The following is a 20,234-nucleotide window of genomic DNA, read 5'->3' as shown; positions in this document are numbered from 1 at the left end:
TGTGTCCGCGGTCTGTTTGCAATCAGCCCCGGAGCCGCGTGCGGCCGGGCCCGGTGCCAGCCCCAGGCTGGAGAAGGGGGAGCGGGAGCGGCGGGAGCCAGAGCCGGGGAGCGCAGCCCGGCGAGCGGCCGCGGCAGCGGGACCGGGGGAGGTGGCACCTGCCCTGGGGAGGGACAGCAGCCCCGGGGGACACGGGGACATGGCCCGGCTGCTGCCCCTGCTGCTGCTCGCCGCTCTGGGCTGCGCGGCCAGGCCGGGCCGGCGGCCGGCGCCGTGGGACGATGGAGCACTCGGTAATTCCATTCCCACCCTCGGGACCCCTTCCCACCAGGGGTGGGCACGGGGAACGGCCCGGCTGTGGGGCCGGGGTGAGGCTCCTGCTCCTGGGGGGCTGCTCGTGGTCCCAGCCCGGCCCCTCCAGCCCAGAGACCCCCGGCGAGGGGCTGCGCCAACCTGACGCTGGTACTGGACAACTGGAAATTCGCCATCACCTCCCAGCTGAGGAACCTGCTGCTGTCCGACCACCAGACCGTGCTGCCCGACTACGGCCGGTGAGGGGCCGGGGGATCCGGGGGGTCCCTGAGGGGATATTTGGGGTCCCTCGGGGGATTTCTGGGGGTCTCTGCCCTCACGGCGCCACGCCCTTAGGATCCCGGCGCTCTCGGGGGCCCTGGACGAGCTGTACCGGGATTTCCGCGGCCTGAAGGAGCAGCTGGGCCGGCTCTCGGATCGCTTCGCCCACCTCGAAGCCTCCGTGGAGCAGCTGAGCCGGGCCCGGGGCGCCGCAGCCCCCCCGCGCCGGGGAGGGATCCCTCAAAACCCCCGGAGGGCCCCCGGGACCCCGCCGTGAGCGACCCCGGCCCGGGCCCGGGGCTCAGCCAGGCTGGGGGACGGGCAGGGCTTGGGGGGCTCAGCCAGGCTGGGGGACAGGGGCAGGGCTTGGGGGGACAGGGGCAGTGCTGGGGGGCTCAGACTGGGGACATCACTTTGGGGGGGGTTCGGTAAAACGGGGGGCAGAGACATCACCTGGGGAGGCTCAGGCTGGGGGGCTAGGGTCATCGCTTGGGGGTCTCAGGGTCATCATTTGGGAGGTTCAGGGTCATCGCTTGGGGGTCTCAAGCTGAGGGGCTCAGGGTTATCTCTTGGGGGGTCTCAAGCCGGGGGGCTCAGGGTCATCGCTTGGGGGTCTCAGCCAGACTTTTGGGGGGTCCATCCCCGTGGGTCAGGGTCAGCTCGGGGGGGGTCTCTGCCCCCCTCGGGGGTCGCACCCGGCCCCTCTCTCTCTCTATCAATAAAGCCGCTGTCGCCAGCACCGACTCGCTCCTTTCTCCCGCCGTGCCGGGATGGGGGGGTCACTCATGGGACGAGGGTTCCTCCCCTCCCGGTACCGACCCCCGGTACCGCCCCCCGTGCCGGGATGGGGGTGGGGGTTCCTCCCCTCCCGGTACCGACCCCCGGGAGCCGCCCCCCCGCCCCGCGCCGCTTTACGGCCTGTCGTAAACTCCCCCCCGCCCATTGCGGCGGCCGCCGCGCAGCCGTAAAGCGGAGCCGCCCGCGCCCCCCGCCCGGTACCCGCGGCCCCTCCGGGAGGGATTGGGGGGGGTGGGATGGGGGGGAGAGGGGCGGGGGTTTGGGCGGGGGGCTGTGGCCTGGGCGGGGATGGGTCTGGGGTGGGGGGCTGCCCGTGGTGCTGGGCTTGGGGGGGGCCTGGGGGGGGGTCTTAGTATGGGGGGGGCTGTAGGACAGGGTCTGGGGTACATGGCCTGTGATGTCGGGGGGTCGGGGGGGTCTGGGGGTCTGGGATACAAGGCCTGTAATGTGGGGGGGTCGGGGGTGGGTCTGGGGTACAAGGACTGTGATGGGGGGGGATCTGGGGTATAAGGACTCTGATGTGGCGGGATTTGGGGTACAAGGACTGTGATGTGGGGGGCTCTGGGGTGGGTCTGGAGGGTCTGGGGTACAAGGACTGTGATGTGGGGGGGTCTGGGAGCCGTGGAGGTGGGAATGGGGGGGCTGAGGTTGATGCTTGGGAGGGGGCTGCTTGTGGGGTTGGGCCTTAGGGTCTCATTCGGGGAGGAAGGGGCTGTGGGGCACAGGGGTCTGCAGGGCTGTGTCACCACACACTGCCACCACTCGGAGGTCCTGGCTCAGCCCCTCACACCCTCGGTGCCCCCTCCCCACACCCCCAGGCCGGCACCATGGCACAGGTGGGGCACAGGGTGGATTACCTGGCCGGATTCTGCTGCCCGGTGGGGGGGCTGGTGGCGGGCAAGCCGCGGGTGCTGTGCCACGAGAATGAGATCTACCTCTCCAATGGCACCGAGTTCGTCTACGTGTACGACCAGGAGGGCAAAGTGCTCAAGGTGAGGGGCTTGGAGAGGTGGGGGTTCACTGTGCCCCCCATCCCATGGGAACACCCCTTTCCCTATCCCTGGATTCCCTCTGTCAGCATCCAACACACAAACCCTACAAGCAGCATCCTTTGCGCTGGGGTTTGTTGGGGTTTGGGGATGCTGCCAGCTGGCCCCTCTCCCAGTCCTGTGGGACACACAGACTGCACAGGCTCATTCCCCCCAGCACAGGGGCTTCTCTCCCTTCTCCCCCAGGCCTGGCTGCTGTCCCCGCTGTCACAGCGCCCTGACTGACACGCTGCTGCCTTTGTTAATTTGTTCTGATTATCATTTCTAAGAAATCCACCGCTGTACGAGCGGGATCTGCCTCCCACACTGCGCTCCCGCTCGGCAAAGTAGAGCACGTACCCTGCTCCCTGTTTGCCTTCCCCTCAGGGAGCGGGAATGACAGGCTGCCTCAGCCCCTCTCCCACCCCCCTGCCCGGGAACACCCAGCTGGGTGCTGCTCAGGGATCCCTTTGTCCCTGGAAACCGCTTTGGATCCCCCTAGGAGCCTCCTTGTCCCTGCCGCCCCCGCGGGTGCCGTGGGAGGTGACATTTGGTTGTGTCCCTCCTGCCAGGCTGTGTTCCGCTGCCCCGACCAGGTGTGGCACGTGGAGCTGCTGCCCCAGCCCCGGCAGCTCTACATCCTGTGTGCCCACAGCGGGATCTACTGCGTGTCCCTGGAGCAGCAGAGCAGGTGAGCAGGGGTGACCCCATCCCAGGCCTGCCCTGCCTGCCATGGGAAACATGAGGCTCTGGATCCATCTCTGCCGCTGCTAAAAGCTCTCCTGCAGGAGCTCACTTCCCAGGGCCAGGCAAAGAGGCGGCCAAGGCACACGCTGGCTTCTCCCCACAGCTTGGCTCAGAGCTCTTCCCTGTTTTCCCAAAGGTTAATGGAGCAGACGGACGGCGACGGCCAAGAAAGCAACGGCCCTTCCGGCGTCTTCCCGGTGGAAGCGGACGCCTGCATCTTCCCCGACGCCAGCCTGAGCATGTTCACCCTGCTCAGCACCTTCGTCATCACGCTGGCCCAGGACGAGGGCAAGTGGTGGATGCGGCTGCACGAGCTGCCGCGCCCGGAGCAGGACGGGCCCCCGTACCGGCAGGTGAGCCAGGTGGAGTTCTGCCCCGGGAGCCCGCCCGGGGACACGGCGGGGGACGCGCCGCCCTCCTGCTTCCTGCCCGTGCTGTGCTGCGCGGCCGCGCCCGGCACCCAGGGGCTCTGGTGCTCGGGGGGCTTCGTGCTGGAGGAGCCCCTCTTCAGCCTCCTCTTCGGCATCGACGTGGCCATGCTGGAGTCGCCCATGATCCTGTGCGGCTTCCCGGATGGGCAGCTCTGCTCCGTGCCCCTCAAAGCCCTCAGCTCCTCGCCCGCTGCCGACGGCTGCCGAGACGTGTCCACACCAGCACCACCCGTGAAGATCCTGCACCATCTGGAGGAGCCCATCGTGTTCATCGGGGCGCTGCGCACCGAGCGGCACGGACACGACGACGACAACGACGACGACGACACCGACACCGAGCAGCCCTCGGGAGAGCCCGGCTGTGACTGCGTGGTGGCCGTGGGCCACTACGGGAAGATGGTGGCGGTGAAGGCGGATCAGCGGGAGGAGGCCACGGTGCCGGAGCTCAGGGAGTATTACCTGCGGGGACCCATCCTGTGCGCGGCCTGCGGCAGCGGCTCCCGCATGTACTACAGCACCCACTCCGACATCTCCGCCGTCGACCTGGACTGGGCGGGCGACTCCTCGGACCCCGAGGACACGGAGAGCGGCGCCGGCGTGCTGCCCCCCGTGCTGTCCCCAGCCAGCCTGAGTATCTGTAGCGTGGTGGCTCTTTCCTTGTCCTCTCGGGCCTCGGAAGGTACTGGGGGCAGCAGGGTGGGATATCACCTCTTCTCTGTCCACCTCCGTGTGGGTTGGGTGGGGCTCCATCTTTCATCCTTGTTGGCTCCCTTGATTTTGCAAGTTGTTCTTGTCCATTGTGATTCCTGCTCGTCCCTGCTCATTCCCAGTGCCTCAGCTTGGCATTGCAGGACCTGGCCAGCCCTGGCAGCTGTGGGACAGCCCCAAGCCAGCTCGGATCAGGCTCCCTCCAAAAAGGGGGTGTTCAACGTGCCTCTGGACTGGCTGCCCACAGAGCCTGTGCCACCAGCTGGGCCTCTGTGTGACAGCTGGGTGCTGCTGGCCTTGGCTGGGGAGTGGCGGGCACAGGGTGGGTGGTGTCCCCTCTCAGGGCTTTGTGTGTGAGCAGGTTGTGCTGTGGTGATCCATGTCTGTCTCCATCACACCCCACTGCCTTGAGGAGGCAGTGCCATGCTGCTCCCTGTCCCCCCCACCTCAGCCATCCAGAAAGGCCCTGCTCCCTTCCTGACCCCTGACCTACCCCGTCTGTGCCCGCAGGGGAGTCGGAGCTGTTGGCCCTGTCGGCCAAGGGCCGCCTCGTGTCCTGTGGGCTGTGCAGCCCCGAGGAGCCGGACGTGGAGCTGACCCCTGCTGAGATCGGCCGGAGGATCAAGGAGCTGCTGTCGGGCATAGGGGACACCTCAGAGAGGTAAAGGTGGCACCAAGCTCGGGGTTGTGCAGGTCATTGCCAGTAATTAATTATGGTTCGGGTAAGAGAGACCTTAAAGCTCATCCCATTCCACCCCCAGGGGCAGGGACACCTTCCACTGTCCCAGGTTGCTCCAAGCCCTGCCCAGCCTGGCCTAGGACACTGCCAGGGATCCAGGGGCAGCCACAGCTTTTCTGGGCACTCTCAGAGAGAACAATTCCTTCCCAATATCCCATCTAACCCTGCCCTCTGGCAGTGGGAAGCCATTCCTCTTTATCCTTCACTCCAGGCTCTTGTCCAAAGTACCTCTCTAGCTCCCTTGGAGCCCCTTTAGGCACTGCAAGGGGCCCTGATGTCTCTCTGGAGCCTTTTTTTCTCCAGGCTGAACACCCCCATCTCTCCTCGAGCTTTTCTCTTGGAAAACTGCTCCAGCATTTACCTTTCCTGGCTGGGAAGCCCCCCCAGCCTCGATAATATAAAACCAGTGTTTGAGGGCAGCCCCCTCCCATGGCACAGCCACCCCCAGCGCCGTGGGCGGGCTGGCAGCGGCAGCCATGGCAGCAGAAGGTGGCACAGGCAGGGTGCCAGGCGGCTGCCACGCGTGCCAAGCCGGCAGTGACAGGCAGGGCAGGCACATGCCTCCATCCTCTGTGGCTAGCTGTGTGTGGGGAGGGGCTGGGGGTGAGCCCCCCTCCATCCACAGGGGGATTCCTGAGGTCTGGCTGTCCAGAGCCAGACTCCACAGGCTCAGCTCTGATGGGAACATGGATCTGTGGCTGCCATGGCAGAGAAGCTGGAGGTTTCCTGTGGCGGTGGGATCACGCCAGGAGCGGCTCAGCTTGGCAGCACAGCGCCATCCCGGTGTCCCTCCCGTTGTTTCATCCCTGTCACATTGTCCTTGCAGAGTGTCCTTCCTGAAGAAGGCTGTGGACCAGAGGAACCGAGCCCTGGCCAGCCTGAACCAGGTGATGAACGTGAGCGCGGCGCTGCTCTCCAGCCAGGAGGGCCACAAGCCCATCGCCTGCACCGTCACTGCCAACTGGAGCTGCCTCCTGCTCCAGGACACCGTCACCATCTCCTGCTTGCTGGAAAACTGCAGCGAGTACAGCCTGGAGGAGGGCTGGACCCTCTGTGTCCAGCTCCTGGCCAGCCCCTGTGCCTTAGAGGAGGAATCCATGGATTCGGCCACCACCTTCACCTTCCCCATTGACCAGCTGCTCCCTGGCAACAAGCGGGAGCTGACGCTGCCCCTCGGCCCCGCTGCCGACACCAAGCTGGACCTGCCTCTGACCATCTCCTGTGCCCTCTACTACAGTTTGAGGGATATTTTGGGCAGTGGCTCCGACTCCTCCGAGGACCTGGATGACTTCCTGCCTGACGACTCGCCCCTGCTGTCCCCAGACAGGGAGGGGATCTGCCTGCCCCTCAGCCAATGCACCATTGACATGCTCCAGTGCCTCCGTTTCGGGAGCAGCCCCCCCGGGCCCAGCGCCCCCCCTGCCCCCTCAGACCCTGTGGAGACCTTCCTCAAAGTGTCCCAGGAACAGACTGAACCCGAGGAGGGGAAAACCCCGGCAGAGGAGAACCTGCCCCCCTCGGCAGCGTCCATCCGGGTGTCCTCAGAGCTGCTGAAAAGTGCTCTCAAAACCTCGGAAACAGGTGGGTCCCTGGAGAGGAGCATCCCAGGAGTCACAGAAGGTTCCTGGGGCAGGGGTGCTGGCAGGGTGGCACTGTCACAGCCCCTCACTTGGACACAGAGAGCTGTGTGATCCCACTGCCCCCCCATTGCCTTGGCACATGTGGCGGTGGCACAACTCTGCGTGTCCCAATGTGGGGGGGTCCTCTGTTACCCCTGCCCCCTTAGGGGCTGTCTCAGGCACACGCTGTCAGCAGTGTCACATCTCTTCTCTGTCCTTTGGTCCCCAGATGTCCCACTTTGCTGTGCCACCCTGCGCTGGCTGCTGGCTGAGAACCCCGGGGCCGAGGCGTTGAGCAGCACGGAGGTGGCATCGGTGTGTGGCACGGCACCCGACGGTGCCCACGTCCAGCTGCTCGTCAGAGAGGCAAGGAATGGGTTAGCCCTGAGCCAAGGAATGGGTCAGCCTGCAGGGAAGCTCCATCCCACAAAGCCAGCTCCTTCCTGGAGCCAGGGAGATGAGTGGGTGCATGGCCACACCATTCTGACCCCCTCCCCTGGGCTGCACAGGCAGCATTCCCAGTCTGTTCTCCCAACCCTGGGCTTCCCAAAGGTTGTGGTCATTTCCCTCCCTCTCCACATTTCTTTGGTTCTAGAAAATGCACTGGGATTTGGGTTGTAAATCCACCCCGTGCAGAATTCCCCTCTAAAGGCACAGGGAAAACAGGGATTTCTGCCCAGCTCTCCTGCCTGACCCCACCTGAGGGGCCCCCAGGAACCTGGCACAGGTGGATTTGCACCTGAGAGCTCAGATGTCCCCAGGGTGATGAGTGACAGTGTTCATTCTGCCAGGGCTCACCTGGTAGCACCAGGCTGGGGACAACTGCTCCTGGGAGGGTGGGAGGGTTTGGGGGTGTCTGGAGCCTTCTGGGGAACCTGGTGCCTGTGGGGAGGGGCTCTGGCCCCCCACTGCCAGCGAGGGTGGCAGTGACACTGCTCTCACTGTCCAGGTGGCCATGAATGACCTGAGCCCTGCAGGTCCCATCCAGGCTGTGGAGATCCTGATGGAGAGCCCGTCCCTGGCCCACATGTGCAGGACACACCACGCCGTCATCCGGCGCATACAGGTACCCCCCTGGGCCAGGGGCACCCCAAGTGACCCCAAACCCCCTGGAATGGAGCCTGGGGTGCAGTGGGGGGTGTCTCTGTGGCACCATGGTGTGACAGACCAGCACCAGCACCTGGGGGTCCCCAGACCTGGGGGTCCCAGATGTGGGGCTCAGATTCCCTGAGACTGGGAATTCCCAAGGTTGGGGCTCCCAGGATCTGGGGACTGCTGGAGCTGTGGCTCCCAATGCTGGGGGTCCCTGGGGCTGGGTGCTGCCAGCTCCCCCAGCACCCTCCCTGCCTCCCTCCCTGCCTGGCACAGGCGCTGGTGCTGGAGCAGGCGGCGCAGGGCTCGGGCCCCCCCGACCTCCGCATGCAGTACCTGCGTCAGATCCAGGCCAACCACGAGGTGAGCCCCCCGATCCCCTCCCTCCCCGTGGGGACCCCACCCCAGCCCGTCCCTCACCCCGGCCCCGCTCCCGCAGATGCTGCTGAAGGAGGCGCAGACCCTCCGGGACCAGCCGCCCCTGGGCGGGGACGGGGCTGAGGGCTCTGCCACGGCCACCGAGAAGCTCCTGAACATCTACCGGCAGCTGCGGAACCCCAGCCTGGTCCTGCTGTGAGCGGGGGGCGGCCAGCCCGCCCCAAACCCCGCCGGCCGGGGTGGGGGCCCACGGGAGAGCCCCCCACCTCACCCCACCCCACCAGAGCAGGAGCGGGGCCGGTGGCCGGTCTGGGCGGGGGGTGTGTCTGTGCGTGTTTCGTGGTCGTGTTGTCGGCAGCACCGGGGGCGTCTCGGGGCTCCGGTGGCGGAGCGGGGGCTCCTGGGCTGGCCCAGCCCTGCCCCGCCGCCCCCCAGCCCGGCCAGGCCGGGGCAGCCCCCCGGGGCCGCGCTGTCTTGTGGATCCGTGGTAGTGTAGTGGCCGTGCCGAGCCGGGCCGGCCGCGGGCTGAGCCCCCCGAGCCGCCTTCAGGATCAGGACAAACAGGGTGCTGTGCCCGGGGGAGCCCCGTTTTCTGCTGGGCAGGGGAGGGGGTCTCCGCTCCCCCGTTGTTTCTATAAATGATCTCGTATCTCCATGCTGGTGCGGCGTGGTCCGGCCCCGGCCCCTCCCGCACCTCTCCACTGTCTGTAACTCTGTCGTCTGCCATGAAAACGATCCTGTTGCTCACCCCGTGCCTGGCTCTGTTCCTTTCCATCCTCCCGGAGGGTCCTGGCAGCTCTCGGGGTGGGGGTCTTCCAGTGCCACCCCCCTGCTCCCCAGCCTGGCAGAGGAGCCACCCCCTCGGGCTCCTGCCTGCTGTGGCTTTGCTGACCCCCCCATCCCGTGTGGCGCCCTGGGGGTCCCTGCATCCCCCTGGCCCCCGGATCAGCCCCTTCCACGGGGTCTGCGCGCTCCTGGGAGGGAAACAGGGCTGGATCTCCATGGGAAGGAGGACGCGGTGGGTGCCGCGCTGTGCTCCAGGTGACTTTAATGCCGTGAGTCGCGGGGGCGGGGACGCAGCTGCCACCACCCCGCATTGCCAGGGACAGGGGCCGGGGGGTGGCCGCGGGGGGGGCTCCGGGGGTGGGTCAGTACTCCCAGAGCGTGGCCCGCAGCACGGACTCGCTGTCGGCGCGCAGCGTCCCCGCGGGGTCCCCGCGCAGGTACCGCCCGTTCTTCCCTTTGATGGCCACGCGGCCCCGCTCCCGGAACTCGAAGAAGAAATCCTCGGACAGGTCCCCGTCGCTGCACACCGAGCCGCTGCTCGCCACGTACCAGTACTTGCCCCCCTGGCCTGCGGGGAGCCCCGGGGGAGTCAGTGCGGGCCGGATGGAGCCCCAGGGCCACCCCATCCACCCCATAGCCCCCCTCCCGCCCACCCACCTTGGATCTGGTAGGCGCCGTCGCTGAAGCTGATGTGGAAGACGTCGTAGACGGAGCGGTTGGAGTCGAGCAGGTTGGAGCCCCGGTGGTAGCAGACGAAGCCGTGCTCCCCCCGCAGCACCAGCATGGGCCGGTTGATCAGCTTCAGAGTGAACTCCTCATCCTCCCCTGCGCAGCACGCAGCCCTCAGCTCCCCGCGGCACCCCCCGTCCCCCCCGTGCCCCCCAGCACTCACCCACGGTGTCGCTGACAGCTGCCAGCTGCCCATTCCTCTTGGTGCAGACGTAGCGGCCGTTGCTGGCGCGCAGGGCCACGCGCCGCCCGCGCCACTCGATGTCAAACATGGTGTTGGCAGCGCTGGTGACAGAGGGACAGCATGAATTAGGGGTGCCTGTGTCCCCCCAAACCATCTCTGAACCCCACGCTGCAGCCTCACTCACATTTCAGTGGCCACGGCCTGGATGCCCCCGTGGGCCACCAGGGTCCAGTAGCTGCCGGTGTTGGTGTGGAGGCTGCACTTGTTGGTGTCGCGGTCGATCTGCAGCTGGAAGGTCTCGTGGTTCAGCTCCTCGTCCTGGTTTGCAGAGACATTCACACCTGGGGGAGAGTGGATGTTGGTGCTAGTCCTGCTCTGGGCGTGAGCACTGGTCACACTCCAGCCATCAGAGCCACTCCTGGTCCAGCAACTGGCACTGGTCCTGTCCTGGCCCTGGGCAGAAGCCTCAGTCTGGCCATGGTCACTGATCCCACTTTGGCACTAGTTGGCACCAGTCCTACTCCAGTCATCATCAGTGACCCTGCTGTGTCCATTGTCACCAATCCCAACCCCGCCACAGGCACTGATCCCACTGAGCCATTGTCACCAGTTGCACTCAGGCCATCAGGACCAATTTCAGCCCAGCCCATTGTCAATGTCCCATTCCAGCCATTGGCACCCATCCTGTTCCAGCCATGGGTATCGGTTCCACTCTGTTGGCTCCTGTCATCAAAGCCACTCTGTCCACGGTCACTGATCCCACTGTGGCCATTGGCAGCAATCCTGCTCTGGCCAGCAGGGCCAATCCCTTTCCAGCCATTGTCCCACCCCACCCATCACCACTGCTGCCCCTGCCCCCAAATCCTCCTGCGAACAATTGTGCTAATTGGGCTGGTTAATCAGCTTGTCACCGCTGTGTCCATCTGGTCACAACCCCCTATTTATAGCTGGTCCCCCTCGTCACCCGGCACTAAGCTGCTTGGCACAGGGGTGGCACAGTCCCTGAGGGGCACCTGGGGGCGAGTGGGGTCCCTTGGGTCTCCAGCAAGGGGTTCTGCTCACCTGTGGTCACATCCTCTGGCTCTACACACGTGTGTGCACACAGGGCATCGTGTGTGGCGTGCACAGGCACATGTGTGAACCTGTGGATGCTGCACAGAGCGTGACACACCTGTGTGTGTGTGTGCACGTACACACCTGTGCCCACCTACACCCCTGCACATGTTCACACACACACACAGCCTTGTGCACGCCCACAGAGCCCTGCACATGCACACACGTGTGTACACACACACCCCCCATGCCTTCCCCCCCAGCTGCTCCCACTCCATTCTCACTGACCTCAGCCCCCCCAGGCAGACAGGACCCCCATGTCCCTCTCCAGCAGCCAGGTTGGGGTCCCCCATGTCCCCAGGATGTGGCCATAGGGTCCCCCCCAGGCAGCCACAGCCCTGTGGGGTTGCTGCTGTGGGGTCTGCCCCAGGGTGGGGGTCCCAGGAGTGCTCCCACAGAGCTGTAGGGGTTCCTGGATGGGCAGGGAGCGGGTGTGGGGAGCTCTTACCCTGCCGGATGGAGACATATCTGCCATTGGCCGCCGTGAACACCACCTGGGGGTGACTCTCCTCCAGGTCAAAGAGTTCATCTTTGCCTGGCTTGGAGCTGCGGCCGGATTTGAGGGTGCCGGTGGGTCCGGTGGGCGCCAGGTACTTCCCGTCGCAGTCCTTGAACGCCAACTTGCCCGCCTTGAACTCGAGGGTGTAGCCGGTGCCGGCGCCGGGCTCGGGCACCAGGGTGCCATCACAGCGCAGGTAGCGCTCGTCGGCCGTGCGCAGGCTGTACTTCTTGTCCTGGAAGCAGAGCGTGATGAGCGCGTCCACCCCCCAGGGCAGGTTGCTGTCGGTGGCGATCTCGTCCTCGTGGGCGCTCAGGTGGGCGTAGCGGCGGCGGCTGACACTCAGCAGGTTGGCCTGGGGGTGCATGGCCAGGTGCACGGTCCAGAGCTCGCCCTCGGTCACGCTGGGGGCGAAGCAGGACAGCCGGTCCTCGCGGCCGCCGAAGAAGCGCCGGTGCGGGGCCGACTGCAGCGCCCAGCGCCCGTCCGACTGCGTGATGATGCTGAAGCCTTCGTCCCGGCCCGGCTGCTCCGCCTCGCAGCGCACCTTGCCGTCCTTGTCGGCGCCCAGGTAGCGGCCCAGGTGGCTCTTGAGGAAGACGATGGAGCTGTCGGCTTCATCCTGCTCCAGCGTCCAGATCTGCTTGCGCTTGAGGCTGGGCGCCGAGGCGTTCACCTTGTAGCCGAAGCTCTCCGCAGTCAGGTACCGGCTCTCGCAGTTGATCAACCCGAACTGGATCTTCAGCACCTGGTGGATCCCATTCGTTGGCATCTTCCGCCGAGGCGGGGCGGCCCCCGGGGGCCGGCGGGGGCTCCCCGGCGCTGCCGAGCCCGGGCGTCGCGGCGGGGCCGGACGGAGCGCCCGCGGCGGGGGCGGCTGCGCTGCCCCGGACCCACGGAGCGGCTGCGACCCGTTCGATTACTCGCAGGTGGGATTAGAGACCGGCCGGCTTGCGATGGGCACCGGGGGCGCCCGGGCGAGGGGGCACCGCGGCAGCCCCCGGCCACGCCACCGTCCCTCGCCGCGGCCCCGTCCTGCTGTGGCGGAGCCGCGGGTGGAAAACTTGGGTGGGAACCCGATCCGGGCCGGCGTATCCGTTCCGATCCCGGCGGGTTAAGGTTACCGGCCCCTCTGATTCAGCAGCGGGTCACCTCCAGCCGCGCCGCCTCCCGGCCAGCCCCTAAGCGCCTTTTCCAATTAGCCAGGCATTTTGATTAGTGTAAACCTTTTATCCTGCTTTGGGGCCCTTGGCCTCCATCTGTCCTGTGGCCCCAAATCCCTCCTGCAGCTGTGGATCGGGGTCACGGACGCCCCCGAGGGGCGTGGGCTCCTTCGGGGCTGAGCCCGCCCGGAGCTCATGGCAGAGATGAGGGTCCGACCCCTTGGGGGGGACAGGAGAGGATGGGGGCGTGGGGGACAGGAGGGGACAGCGGGGTAGGGGACAGTGCCCACTCCAAACCCAGCCCTGCTGGGACCCCCGGCCTCAGCCGCGCTCCACTGGCGGCCCCAGGCGGGGACGGGCTCTGTCACCACCCGGGCCCCCCGAAGTGCCCCGACCCCCGTGCCGGGGTCTGGCCGTGCCGTGGCGGTGCCGCTCCGGCTCCCGCCGCCGTCCCCCCGGCCCTGCGGCTCCGGTGTCAGCCCGGTGCCCGGTTATTGTTCCCGCAAACAGCCCCAGCTTTGGTTGCTCATGACTTTTTCATGCCGGGCTGGCGCTGCCCGCGCCGGGGGGTGCCGAGGCCTCCCGAGCCGCGACACCCGAGCCGCGCCCGCCCGGCCGCTGTAACTGACCCCCGAAACGGAGCCGGCTCGGCTTTCGGGCCCCGCCGCAGGGGGAATAAGTGGGTCAGGGTCCTGGGGGGCCGGGGGGGGCCGTGGGGACCCGCGCGGCTCTCGGTGGGTGCCCGCCGGCACCTGCCCGGCAGCGCGGCCGGGAGCGGCATTTATACATCCCGGCCCCCCCGCTCCCCCGGAGAGGTCAGGTTGCCCTCGGGGGGGCCCTGGGCGCTGTCCCCAGGCAGGGGACAGCCGGACCCCTCTCCACTGAGGGCTGCTGGGACCGGACGTGCTTGTGACAGCCCCTCTGGGCACCGCAGGGAGCTGGGGTGGGCGACCCCTCTGGCTGGGTGTCCCCCCGATTTCCATCCAACACAGGAGGAAAATGGGGGTCCTGGGCTGCCAGGGGGGGTCCCCAGCCCACAGCACTGGGGGGGGTTGGCAGAGGGGAAGGGGGGAGGGGAAGGGGGGAGGGGGGCTCAGCTGTGCTCCACACGCTCGGCAGGGTCAGGCAGGGTCCTGGGGAGGGGGTCGAGGTCAGAGGGTGTCGGGGCGCTGATGGGGGGAGCCCCTCCTGGTGTCCATCCAGGGAGGGGTACGGGGGGGCTGTTGCGGTACCTGGGGGCCCCAGTCCCTGGCAGGGAGCTGGCAGAGGGATGGGGGGGGGGGGGCTCAACCGTGCCCCAGCAGTCCGGGGGTGTCAGGGCAGGGGCTCGGGGGGTCCGGTGGGGGATCAGAAGGGGAATCGGGGACCTGCGATGTGGGACCCGCCCATCACCGTCCCATCACTCCGCCCCTGCGCACGGGCAGCGGGGACGGACGGACGGACGGACGGACAGACACCGGGCGGCGGGGCGTGCCGGGGGTGGTGCCTTCCTCCTCCTCTTCCTCCTCCTCCTTTTCCTCCTCCTCCTCCTGGTCCTCCCGCCCCTGCCCCTCCCTGCCTGGCCCTGCCCTCCCTGAGTCACGGGTGGGGGCGGCCCCGGCTGTGTCCGGGCGGGGGGTGCGGCCGGGATGTCCCCCGGGGACCCGCGGGATGCGGGTGTCACCTGCTCAGCCCCCCCGAGCCAGACCCTCCCCCCCCGGGGCCCTCCATGTCCCATCACGGCCCGGCTCGGGGACACGGGACCCCTGGAGCTGTGCCGGGACCCTCCAGGACCTTTGTCATCCTCCCGAGGCCATCCCGAGTCGCTGCCGTCTCTGCAGCCCGACAGTGTCCGTGTCACCCATCCCGGTGGCACCGGGAGCTGCTGGGGAGGGCTGGGCAGGGGTGGGAATCCCGTGGGACGTGGGGACGCCGGTGGCCACCACTGCCGTGGGCCTGAGTGGCACCAGGAGCTGGCGTGGGTGGCCTGTGGAACGGTATGTGGCTAGCTGGTACGGCCCCTGGCACGATAGGTGGCTGCTCGGCATGGCCCATGGCTACTGTGACATGGGACATTGGCTACCTGAGGTGACATGGCTGCTTGACACGGGGTGTGGTTACCTGGCACGGGGTGTGGCTGCTTGAATGGGGACATGGTGCATGGCTGCCTGGTGGTACATGGCTACCTGGGGTGGCACCTGGGCCCCTGGCACAGCTGTGGCTACCTGACACAGTGTGTGCCCATCCGAGATGGTACCAGGCTTCCTGACACAGTGTGTGCCCACCCGAGATGGTACCAGGCTTCCTGACACATTGTGTCCCCACCTGAGATGGCACATGGCTACCTGACACAGGGTGTGCCCACTTGAGATGGCACATGGCTACCTGATGCAGGGTGTGCCCACCTGAGATGGCACCAGGCTGCCTGATGTGCTTTTTGGCACCTGACAGAGGGCATGGCTACCTGGCATGGGGCGTGGCTGCCTCCTCCTGGCATGACCACCCAGGACCCCTGGCACTCATCTGGCTGGCACCGCACAGGTGGCAGCCATGGCAGGGGGGGCACAGGGCCTGGGGCACCCCCGAGGGAAAGGAGCTCGGGCATGGGGAGCCCCCAGGCTGGCTGGGGGTGCGCTGGGGCTGAGGTGGCTCCATTGGGGTGTCCCTGGGGTCACCGGGATGTCACCCCAGGTGTATGGGGGACGCGGGGCAGCAGGGCTGGGGCTGGGGGTGCCGTGCCCCGCGGAGAGCTGTCACCTCTGGGACACGCAGTGTCACCTGGGGGTGCAGGGCAGAGCAGGGCTGCACCGGGGGGTCCCGAGCCCGGTGCTGAGGGGTCCCGGGTGGGTGTCACGGGTGGGGTGTGCAGGACCCCCGGTCGGGGGTGCAGGTGGGTAAAGGGGGGTGCCAGGGCCAGGTGGGGGTGCAGGTGCCATGAGAGGGGGGGTCCCGGTGCCCGTGGGGGGGTGCAGGTGCCGCGGGTGGGGGGGTCCCGGTGCCCGTGGGGGGGTGCACGTGCTGCCCGGTGCTGCCCAGGGTGGGGGGCGCGGTCCCAACTTCGGGGTGCGGGGCCAGGCCCGGCCAGGCCCGCGGGGCCCGGCACTCCCGGAGGCGCTGCCGGGAGGGTTCTGGAGCTGCCCGGGGAGGGGCGCGGCCCGGGGGTCCCGCCGGGATCGGGGGGGTCCCGTTGCAGCCGGGGGTCGCCCCCCCCCTGCACCCCCCCGCCCCATGCAGGTTCCGGGGTGCCGAGGGGCGGGGCCAGCCCGGCAGCCGCCCCACGTGGCCTGGCCCGCGCCAGCCAATGAGAGCGCCTGTTTCTGAAAGATCTCCATATATGGCGATGTTCTCGGCCGAGGAGGCGGGGCTCTCGTCCCCCGGGTATAAAAGCGCAGGGCTGGCAGCCGTGCGGTCTCACTCAGCCGGCGGCAGCGGACCAGGCGGCACCGTCACCGCAGCGCCCACAGAAGCGACCCCCGCGCAGCAGGTACCGCACGGCCCCGCACCGCGCCCCCGCCGCCCCTTTCCCCACATTCCCCGGGGGGCGGAGTGGGCAGTTTTTATCCACGATCGGTTCCGCTCGGCCCCGCCGCGGGCTGCGGCCGAGTAGCGCGTGTCCTTCCCCCTTGCCCCCCCCCCCCCCCCCCCGCCCCCCGCGCGTTGGGATGGTGTCGACCGTGGGGACAGGCCGGTGGGGGTGTGAAGGGGGGCTGCGTCCCGATTGGTGGAGGCGGCGGGTGACGTCAGCGCGCGGGAGATTCAAACGGGCTGTTCAAATGGAAGAAACCATTGGGGCGCCGTAGCGGGGGGGGCCGGGCATGGCCCGGCGCCAGCGGCTTCTCTCGGGGCCGCGGCGGGAGCTGACCCGGCCCTTCCCTTCCTCCCTCCCGCCGCAGCCTCCGCCATGGAAGAGGAAATCGCCGCTCTCGTCATCGACAATGGCTCCGGCATGTGCAAGGCCGGGTTCGCCGGGGACGACGCTCCCCGCGCCGTGTTCCCCTCTATCGTCGGCCGCCCCCGGCACCAGGTGAAGCGGGCGGGGAACGCGGGCCGGGGCTGGGCTGGGCTGGGGCGCGGCGGGGGCGGCGCTGACTCACCCGTTGCGTTCCGCAGGGTGTCATGGTGGGCATGGGGCAGAAGGACAGCTACGTGGGGGACGAGGCACAGAGCAAGAGGGGCATCCTGACCCTCAAGTACCCCATCGAGCACGGCATCGTCACCAACTGGGATGACATGGAGAAGATCTGGCACCACACCTTCTACAACGAGCTGCGCGTGGCCCCCGAGGAGCACCCGGTGCTGCTCACAGAGGCTCCCCTGAACCCCAAGGCCAACAGAGAGAAGATGACGCAGGTATCGTGTTCTCTCCACCCACTGGCCCCCCTCACTCATTTCCTTCACGAATCTTCCTTATTACATCTGAAACCTGAATTTTTTGTTCTCTTTTTTTTTTTTTTTTTGTTTCTCCCGACATTTTCAGGGTTCTGTTCTCCTGGCATTTCTCCCCTGACGCCTCAGGTTCTTTCATTTGTGTTTCTGCCTGCATCCTTTGGCTTTTCCTTCACACACCGGGGTTGCTCTGCATGCAGCATGTGTGTTCTAACACGAGTGCACACACCCAGCTCGGGGGCTCGCTGCTCACTGACTCTTCTCCTTGCAGATCATGTTTGAGACCTTCAACACCCCGGCCATGTACGTGGCCATCCAGGCCGTGCTGTCCCTCTACGCCTCTGGCCGTACCACGGGGATTGTAATGGACTCCGGGGACGGTGTCACCCACACCGTGCCCATCTACGAGGGCTACGCCCTGCCCCACGCCATCCTGCGTCTGGACCTGGCCGGCCGCGACCTCACCGACTACCTCATGAAGATCCTCACCGAGAGGGGCTACAGCTTCACCACCACGGCCGAGCGCGAGATCGTGCGCGACATCAAGGAGAAGCTGTGCTACGTGGCGCTGGACTTCGAGCAGGAGATGGCCACGGCCGCCTCCTCCTCCTCGCTGGAGAAGAGCTACGAGCTGCCCGACGGGCAGGTCATCACCATCGGCAACGAGAGGTTCCGGTGTCCGGAGGCGCTGTTCCAGCCTTCCTTCCTGGGTGCGTGTGGGGCGGGGCTGGACAGGGAGGGAGGGTCCTTCAGGGCTCCTGAGTGGCATTAATCAGATTAATGTGGCACTAATGAACCTGCCTTCCTCCTCCAGGCATGGAGTCCTGCGGCATCCACGAGACCACCTTCAACTCCATCATGAAGTGCGACGTGGACATCAGGAAGGACCTGTACGCCAACACGGTGCTGTCTGGGGGCACCACCATGTACCCAGGCATCGCCGACCGCATGCAGAAGGAGATCACAGCACTGGCTCCCAGCACCATGAAGATCAAGGTGGGCATGACTCTGCGGGGAGGGCAGGGTGGGCACAGGGGAGCTGGAACAGCTCTGATCTCTCTCCCTGGCTCTCTGTCCTGCAGATCATCGCCCCCCCTGAGCGCAAGTACTCCGTGTGGATCGGCGGCTCCATCCTGGCCTCGCTCTCCACCTTCCAGCAGATGTGGATCAGCAAGCAGGAGTACGACGAGTCCGGCCCCTCCATCGTGCACCGTAAATGCTTCTAAACGGACTGCGGGCCCCGCAGCCGCCCCACGCCCGGGAGGTGTGCCCAGGCATCCATACACCTCATGCCAGCCTCCTGCAACTGGAATAAGCCTTCTTCCAAAAGAATCCTGCCCTTGGGAAGTCTGTACCTGATGTTAGACACGTGGCTGGGCACGCTGTCAGTTGATTTGACCTTGTTGTAGCTGAGTTAGCCGGGCCCTGAGCTCGTACCCTGTACGGACCGGCTCCCCGGGGCTCCCCAATCCCACACTGACAGCGGCCCCGGGCCCGCTCTGTACAGGGTATTTGGAGCCAGACGTGTCCGTACATCCCGTGTGGAATATTCCAGGTTTCCTGTAGAGGCTGGTAGGAGTCCATCGAGAATTTTTTTCACCGTTTCTAGCAAGGTTGGGAAAACAAAACAAAACAAAAGAATACAAAACATATCGCATCCGAGCCTTACACCCCTCCTCATCTTCCTCCTCCTCCCCCTGATCCACCACGGGGCTCGAGTTCCTCAACCCCGAGTTGCTGAAACTCTTGCATTTACACCTGTAAATTTCTGCATTGTTTTAATTTATGTCAGATGATTTTTTTTTTCTTTAGTTTTTCTTTTTTTTTTTTTTTTTTGTACGTTGCCTTAATGTTCTCACGTGACGGTAGGAAAAACAAACAGAAGAACCAAAATTTGTTTAAAAATCATCCGAAAAGTTGAGAAATTGTAACGCCCAACAGCACTTCATTGTGTAAGGAAAATAAAATGGTAAAAAGCTGCAGTAACTCCAGCTGGGTTTGTGTGGTGAGGGGAGGGGGATTGGGTGGGAGCTTCCACAGGAAGCTGGGGTGGGGTTTTGGGGCTAAAAATAGCGATTTTGGGGCAGAGCCATTCATGGGCTGGGTTTCTCCTGGGGGGCTGCCCACCAGCCCTGGCCCTGCCTGCGGGGCTCCAGCTCTTCTGTCCCCACCCTTCCTCCATTGTTTGGGTACCCAAATGTCCCTGGGCAGTCTGGGGATGGGTGGGGTTCCCCTTAGGGACACCCTAAAGCCCTCTGGGGCTGTCCCCAGGCTGGTGGGTGACAGGTGACCATGGGAGGGGGTGGCTGTGAGGGCTGAGGGGGACAGGGCAGCCCAGGGGTCCCTTGGTGGCGCTGTCCCCTCTGTGCCAAGGACACCCCAAGGCTGCAGGGTCCCTCTGGGGAGAGCTGGGGGACAGGGCCAGGCTGGGTGTGGGGTGGGGGTCCCTCGGTGTCACTGCGGTGGCACTGTCCCCTCTGTGCCAGGGACACCCTGGGGCTGCAGAGGGTCCCCTTGGACAGGGCCAGGCCTGGTGTGGGTGGGCGTCCCTGGGTCCCCCTCACCTGTGCCGGGTGGGCGTGGGGTGTCCTGGCCCCCCCCCGCCCTCAGCCTGTGACACCCACACTCAGGTGCAGCTGTCCCTCTGTCTGTCCCGCCCTGCACCTGTTTGTCCGTCCAGCCATTCCTCCATCCTCCTGTCTGTCCCCTGTGTCTGTCTGTCCGGCCTCCTTACATCCATCTGTCCATCCAGCTGTCCATTCCTCCCCACGTCCATCTGTCCATCTGTCTGTCCACCCAGCCTGCACTTGCCTGGCTCATCATCCATCCCTCCCTGCATCAGTCTGTCCGTCCAGCTGTCCATCCCTCCCTCATCCATCTGTCCATCGCTCCCTCTGCCCATCTGCCTGTCCGTCTGTCCCTTTCCGTGTCCGTCTGTCCAGCCACGCTTCTGTCCCTTTGCCAGCCTGTCCAGCCTCCCTCCAGCCATGTCCTTGTCCATCTGTCCATCCGTCTCAGCACGCAGCTCTTTGTCCCTGCACTTGCCCATCCGCCCTTCCATTCTGCTGAGCTTGTGTCTGTCTGTCCATCCCCTTTCCTGTCCCCCAAATACTATGTCCCCATGTTCCTCAGTCCCCCCATGTCCCTCTGTCCGCCCCCGGGTCCGTCTTTCCCCCCACGATGTCCCTCTGTCCCCCCCATGTCCCTCTGTCCCCTGCCGTGTCCCTCTGTCCCCCCGATGTCCCTCTGTCCCCCCCCGTGTCCCTATGTCCACCCCATGTC

At 66.3% G+C, this 20,234-nt stretch overlaps 3 protein-coding genes across 5 annotated transcripts; 2 read left to right on the top strand and 1 right to left on the bottom strand.

Moving 5' to 3' along the window:
- The first annotated feature begins 1,496 nt into the window (after positions 1 to 1,496).
- On the top strand, positions 1,497 to 8,860 carry FAAP100 (FA core complex associated protein 100). 3 transcript variants are annotated; one of them, XM_066565921.1, is made up of 10 exons: positions 1,497 to 1,568; positions 2,190 to 2,363; positions 2,972 to 3,090; positions 3,283 to 4,256; positions 4,796 to 4,946; positions 5,851 to 6,605; positions 6,873 to 6,958; positions 7,593 to 7,709; positions 8,012 to 8,098; positions 8,175 to 8,860. In XM_066565921.1, exons 2-10 carry the CDS (start codon positions 2,199 to 2,201, stop codon positions 8,310 to 8,312), a joined length of 2,592 nt encoding a protein of 863 aa, XP_066422018.1. In that variant the 5' UTR covers positions 1,497 to 1,568; positions 2,190 to 2,198; the 3' UTR covers positions 8,313 to 8,860. The 3 variants fall into 3 exon arrangements, with proteins under 3 accessions (XP_066422018.1, XP_066422015.1, XP_066422016.1); XM_066565918.1 differs by having other exon boundaries at positions 6,873 to 7,009; XM_066565919.1 differs by lacking the exon at positions 1,497 to 1,568 and having other exon boundaries at positions 2,134 to 2,363; positions 6,873 to 7,009.
- A 401-nt stretch (positions 8,861 to 9,261) lies between these two features.
- On the bottom strand, positions 9,262 to 12,196 carry FSCN2 (fascin actin-bundling protein 2, retinal). Its single transcript, XM_066566023.1, has 5 exons — positions 11,374 to 12,196; positions 9,997 to 10,153; positions 9,792 to 9,913; positions 9,557 to 9,724; positions 9,262 to 9,467 (listed from the first exon to the last, which is right to left on the bottom strand). The coding sequence occupies exons 1-5, from the start codon at positions 12,194 to 12,196 to the stop codon at positions 9,262 to 9,264; spliced, it is 1,476 nt and encodes a 491-aa protein (XP_066422120.1).
- A 3,770-nt stretch (positions 12,197 to 15,966) lies between these two features.
- ACTG1 (actin gamma 1) lies at positions 15,967 to 18,938 on the top strand. Its single transcript, XM_066565903.1, has 6 exons — positions 15,967 to 16,050; positions 16,460 to 16,590; positions 16,677 to 16,916; positions 17,224 to 17,662; positions 17,767 to 17,948; positions 18,035 to 18,938. Exons 2-6 carry the CDS (start codon positions 16,468 to 16,470, stop codon positions 18,176 to 18,178), a joined length of 1,128 nt encoding a protein of 375 aa, XP_066422000.1. The 5' UTR covers positions 15,967 to 16,050; positions 16,460 to 16,467; the 3' UTR covers positions 18,179 to 18,938.
- The last annotated feature ends 1,296 nt before the right edge of the window (positions 18,939 to 20,234 follow it).

This window comes from Molothrus aeneus, chromosome 26 (genome assembly GCF_037042795.1).
Source record: "Molothrus aeneus isolate 106 chromosome 26, BPBGC_Maene_1.0, whole genome shotgun sequence".
NCBI classification, from domain to species: domain Eukaryota; kingdom Metazoa; phylum Chordata; class Aves; order Passeriformes; family Icteridae; genus Molothrus; species Molothrus aeneus.
Note: the sequence above shows the minus strand (reverse complement) of the source record. Positions and strands in the feature narration are given on the sequence as shown.

What these genes read in the sequence shown, in the direction of transcription:
- FSCN2 (XM_066566023.1), bottom strand. Translation starts at nt 12,196, where the DNA reads ATGCCAACGAATGGGATCCACCAGGTGCTGAAGATCCAGTTCGGGTTG. An exon ending in ATATGTCTCCATCCGGCAGG is followed by an intron (nt 10,154 to 11,373) that starts GTAAGAGCTCCC and finishes ACTCTCCCCCAG; the next exon opens with GTGTGAATGTCTCTGCAAAC. An exon ending in CAGGCCGTGGCCACTGAAAT is followed by an intron (nt 9,914 to 9,996) that starts GTGAGTGAGGCT and finishes CTCTGTCACCAG; the next exon opens with CGCTGCCAACACCATGTTTG.
- ACTG1 (XM_066565903.1), top strand. Translation starts at nt 16,468, where the DNA reads ATGGAAGAGGAAATCGCCGCTCTCGTCATCGACAATGGCTCCGGCATG. An exon ending in TCGGCCGCCCCCGGCACCAG is followed by an intron (nt 16,591 to 16,676) that starts GTGAAGCGGGCG and finishes TGCGTTCCGCAG; the next exon opens with GGTGTCATGGTGGGCATGGG. An exon ending in ACAGAGAGAAGATGACGCAG is followed by an intron (nt 16,917 to 17,223) that starts GTATCGTGTTCT and finishes TTCTCCTTGCAG; the next exon opens with ATCATGTTTGAGACCTTCAA.
- FAAP100 (XM_066565918.1), top strand. Translation starts at nt 2,199, where the DNA reads ATGGCACAGGTGGGGCACAGGGTGGATTACCTGGCCGGATTCTGCTGC. An exon ending in AGGAGGGCAAAGTGCTCAAG is followed by an intron (nt 2,364 to 2,971) that starts GTGAGGGGCTTG and finishes CCCTCCTGCCAG; the next exon opens with GCTGTGTTCCGCTGCCCCGA. An exon ending in AGATCCAGGCCAACCACGAG is followed by an intron (nt 8,099 to 8,174) that starts GTGAGCCCCCCG and finishes CCGCTCCCGCAG; the next exon opens with ATGCTGCTGAAGGAGGCGCA.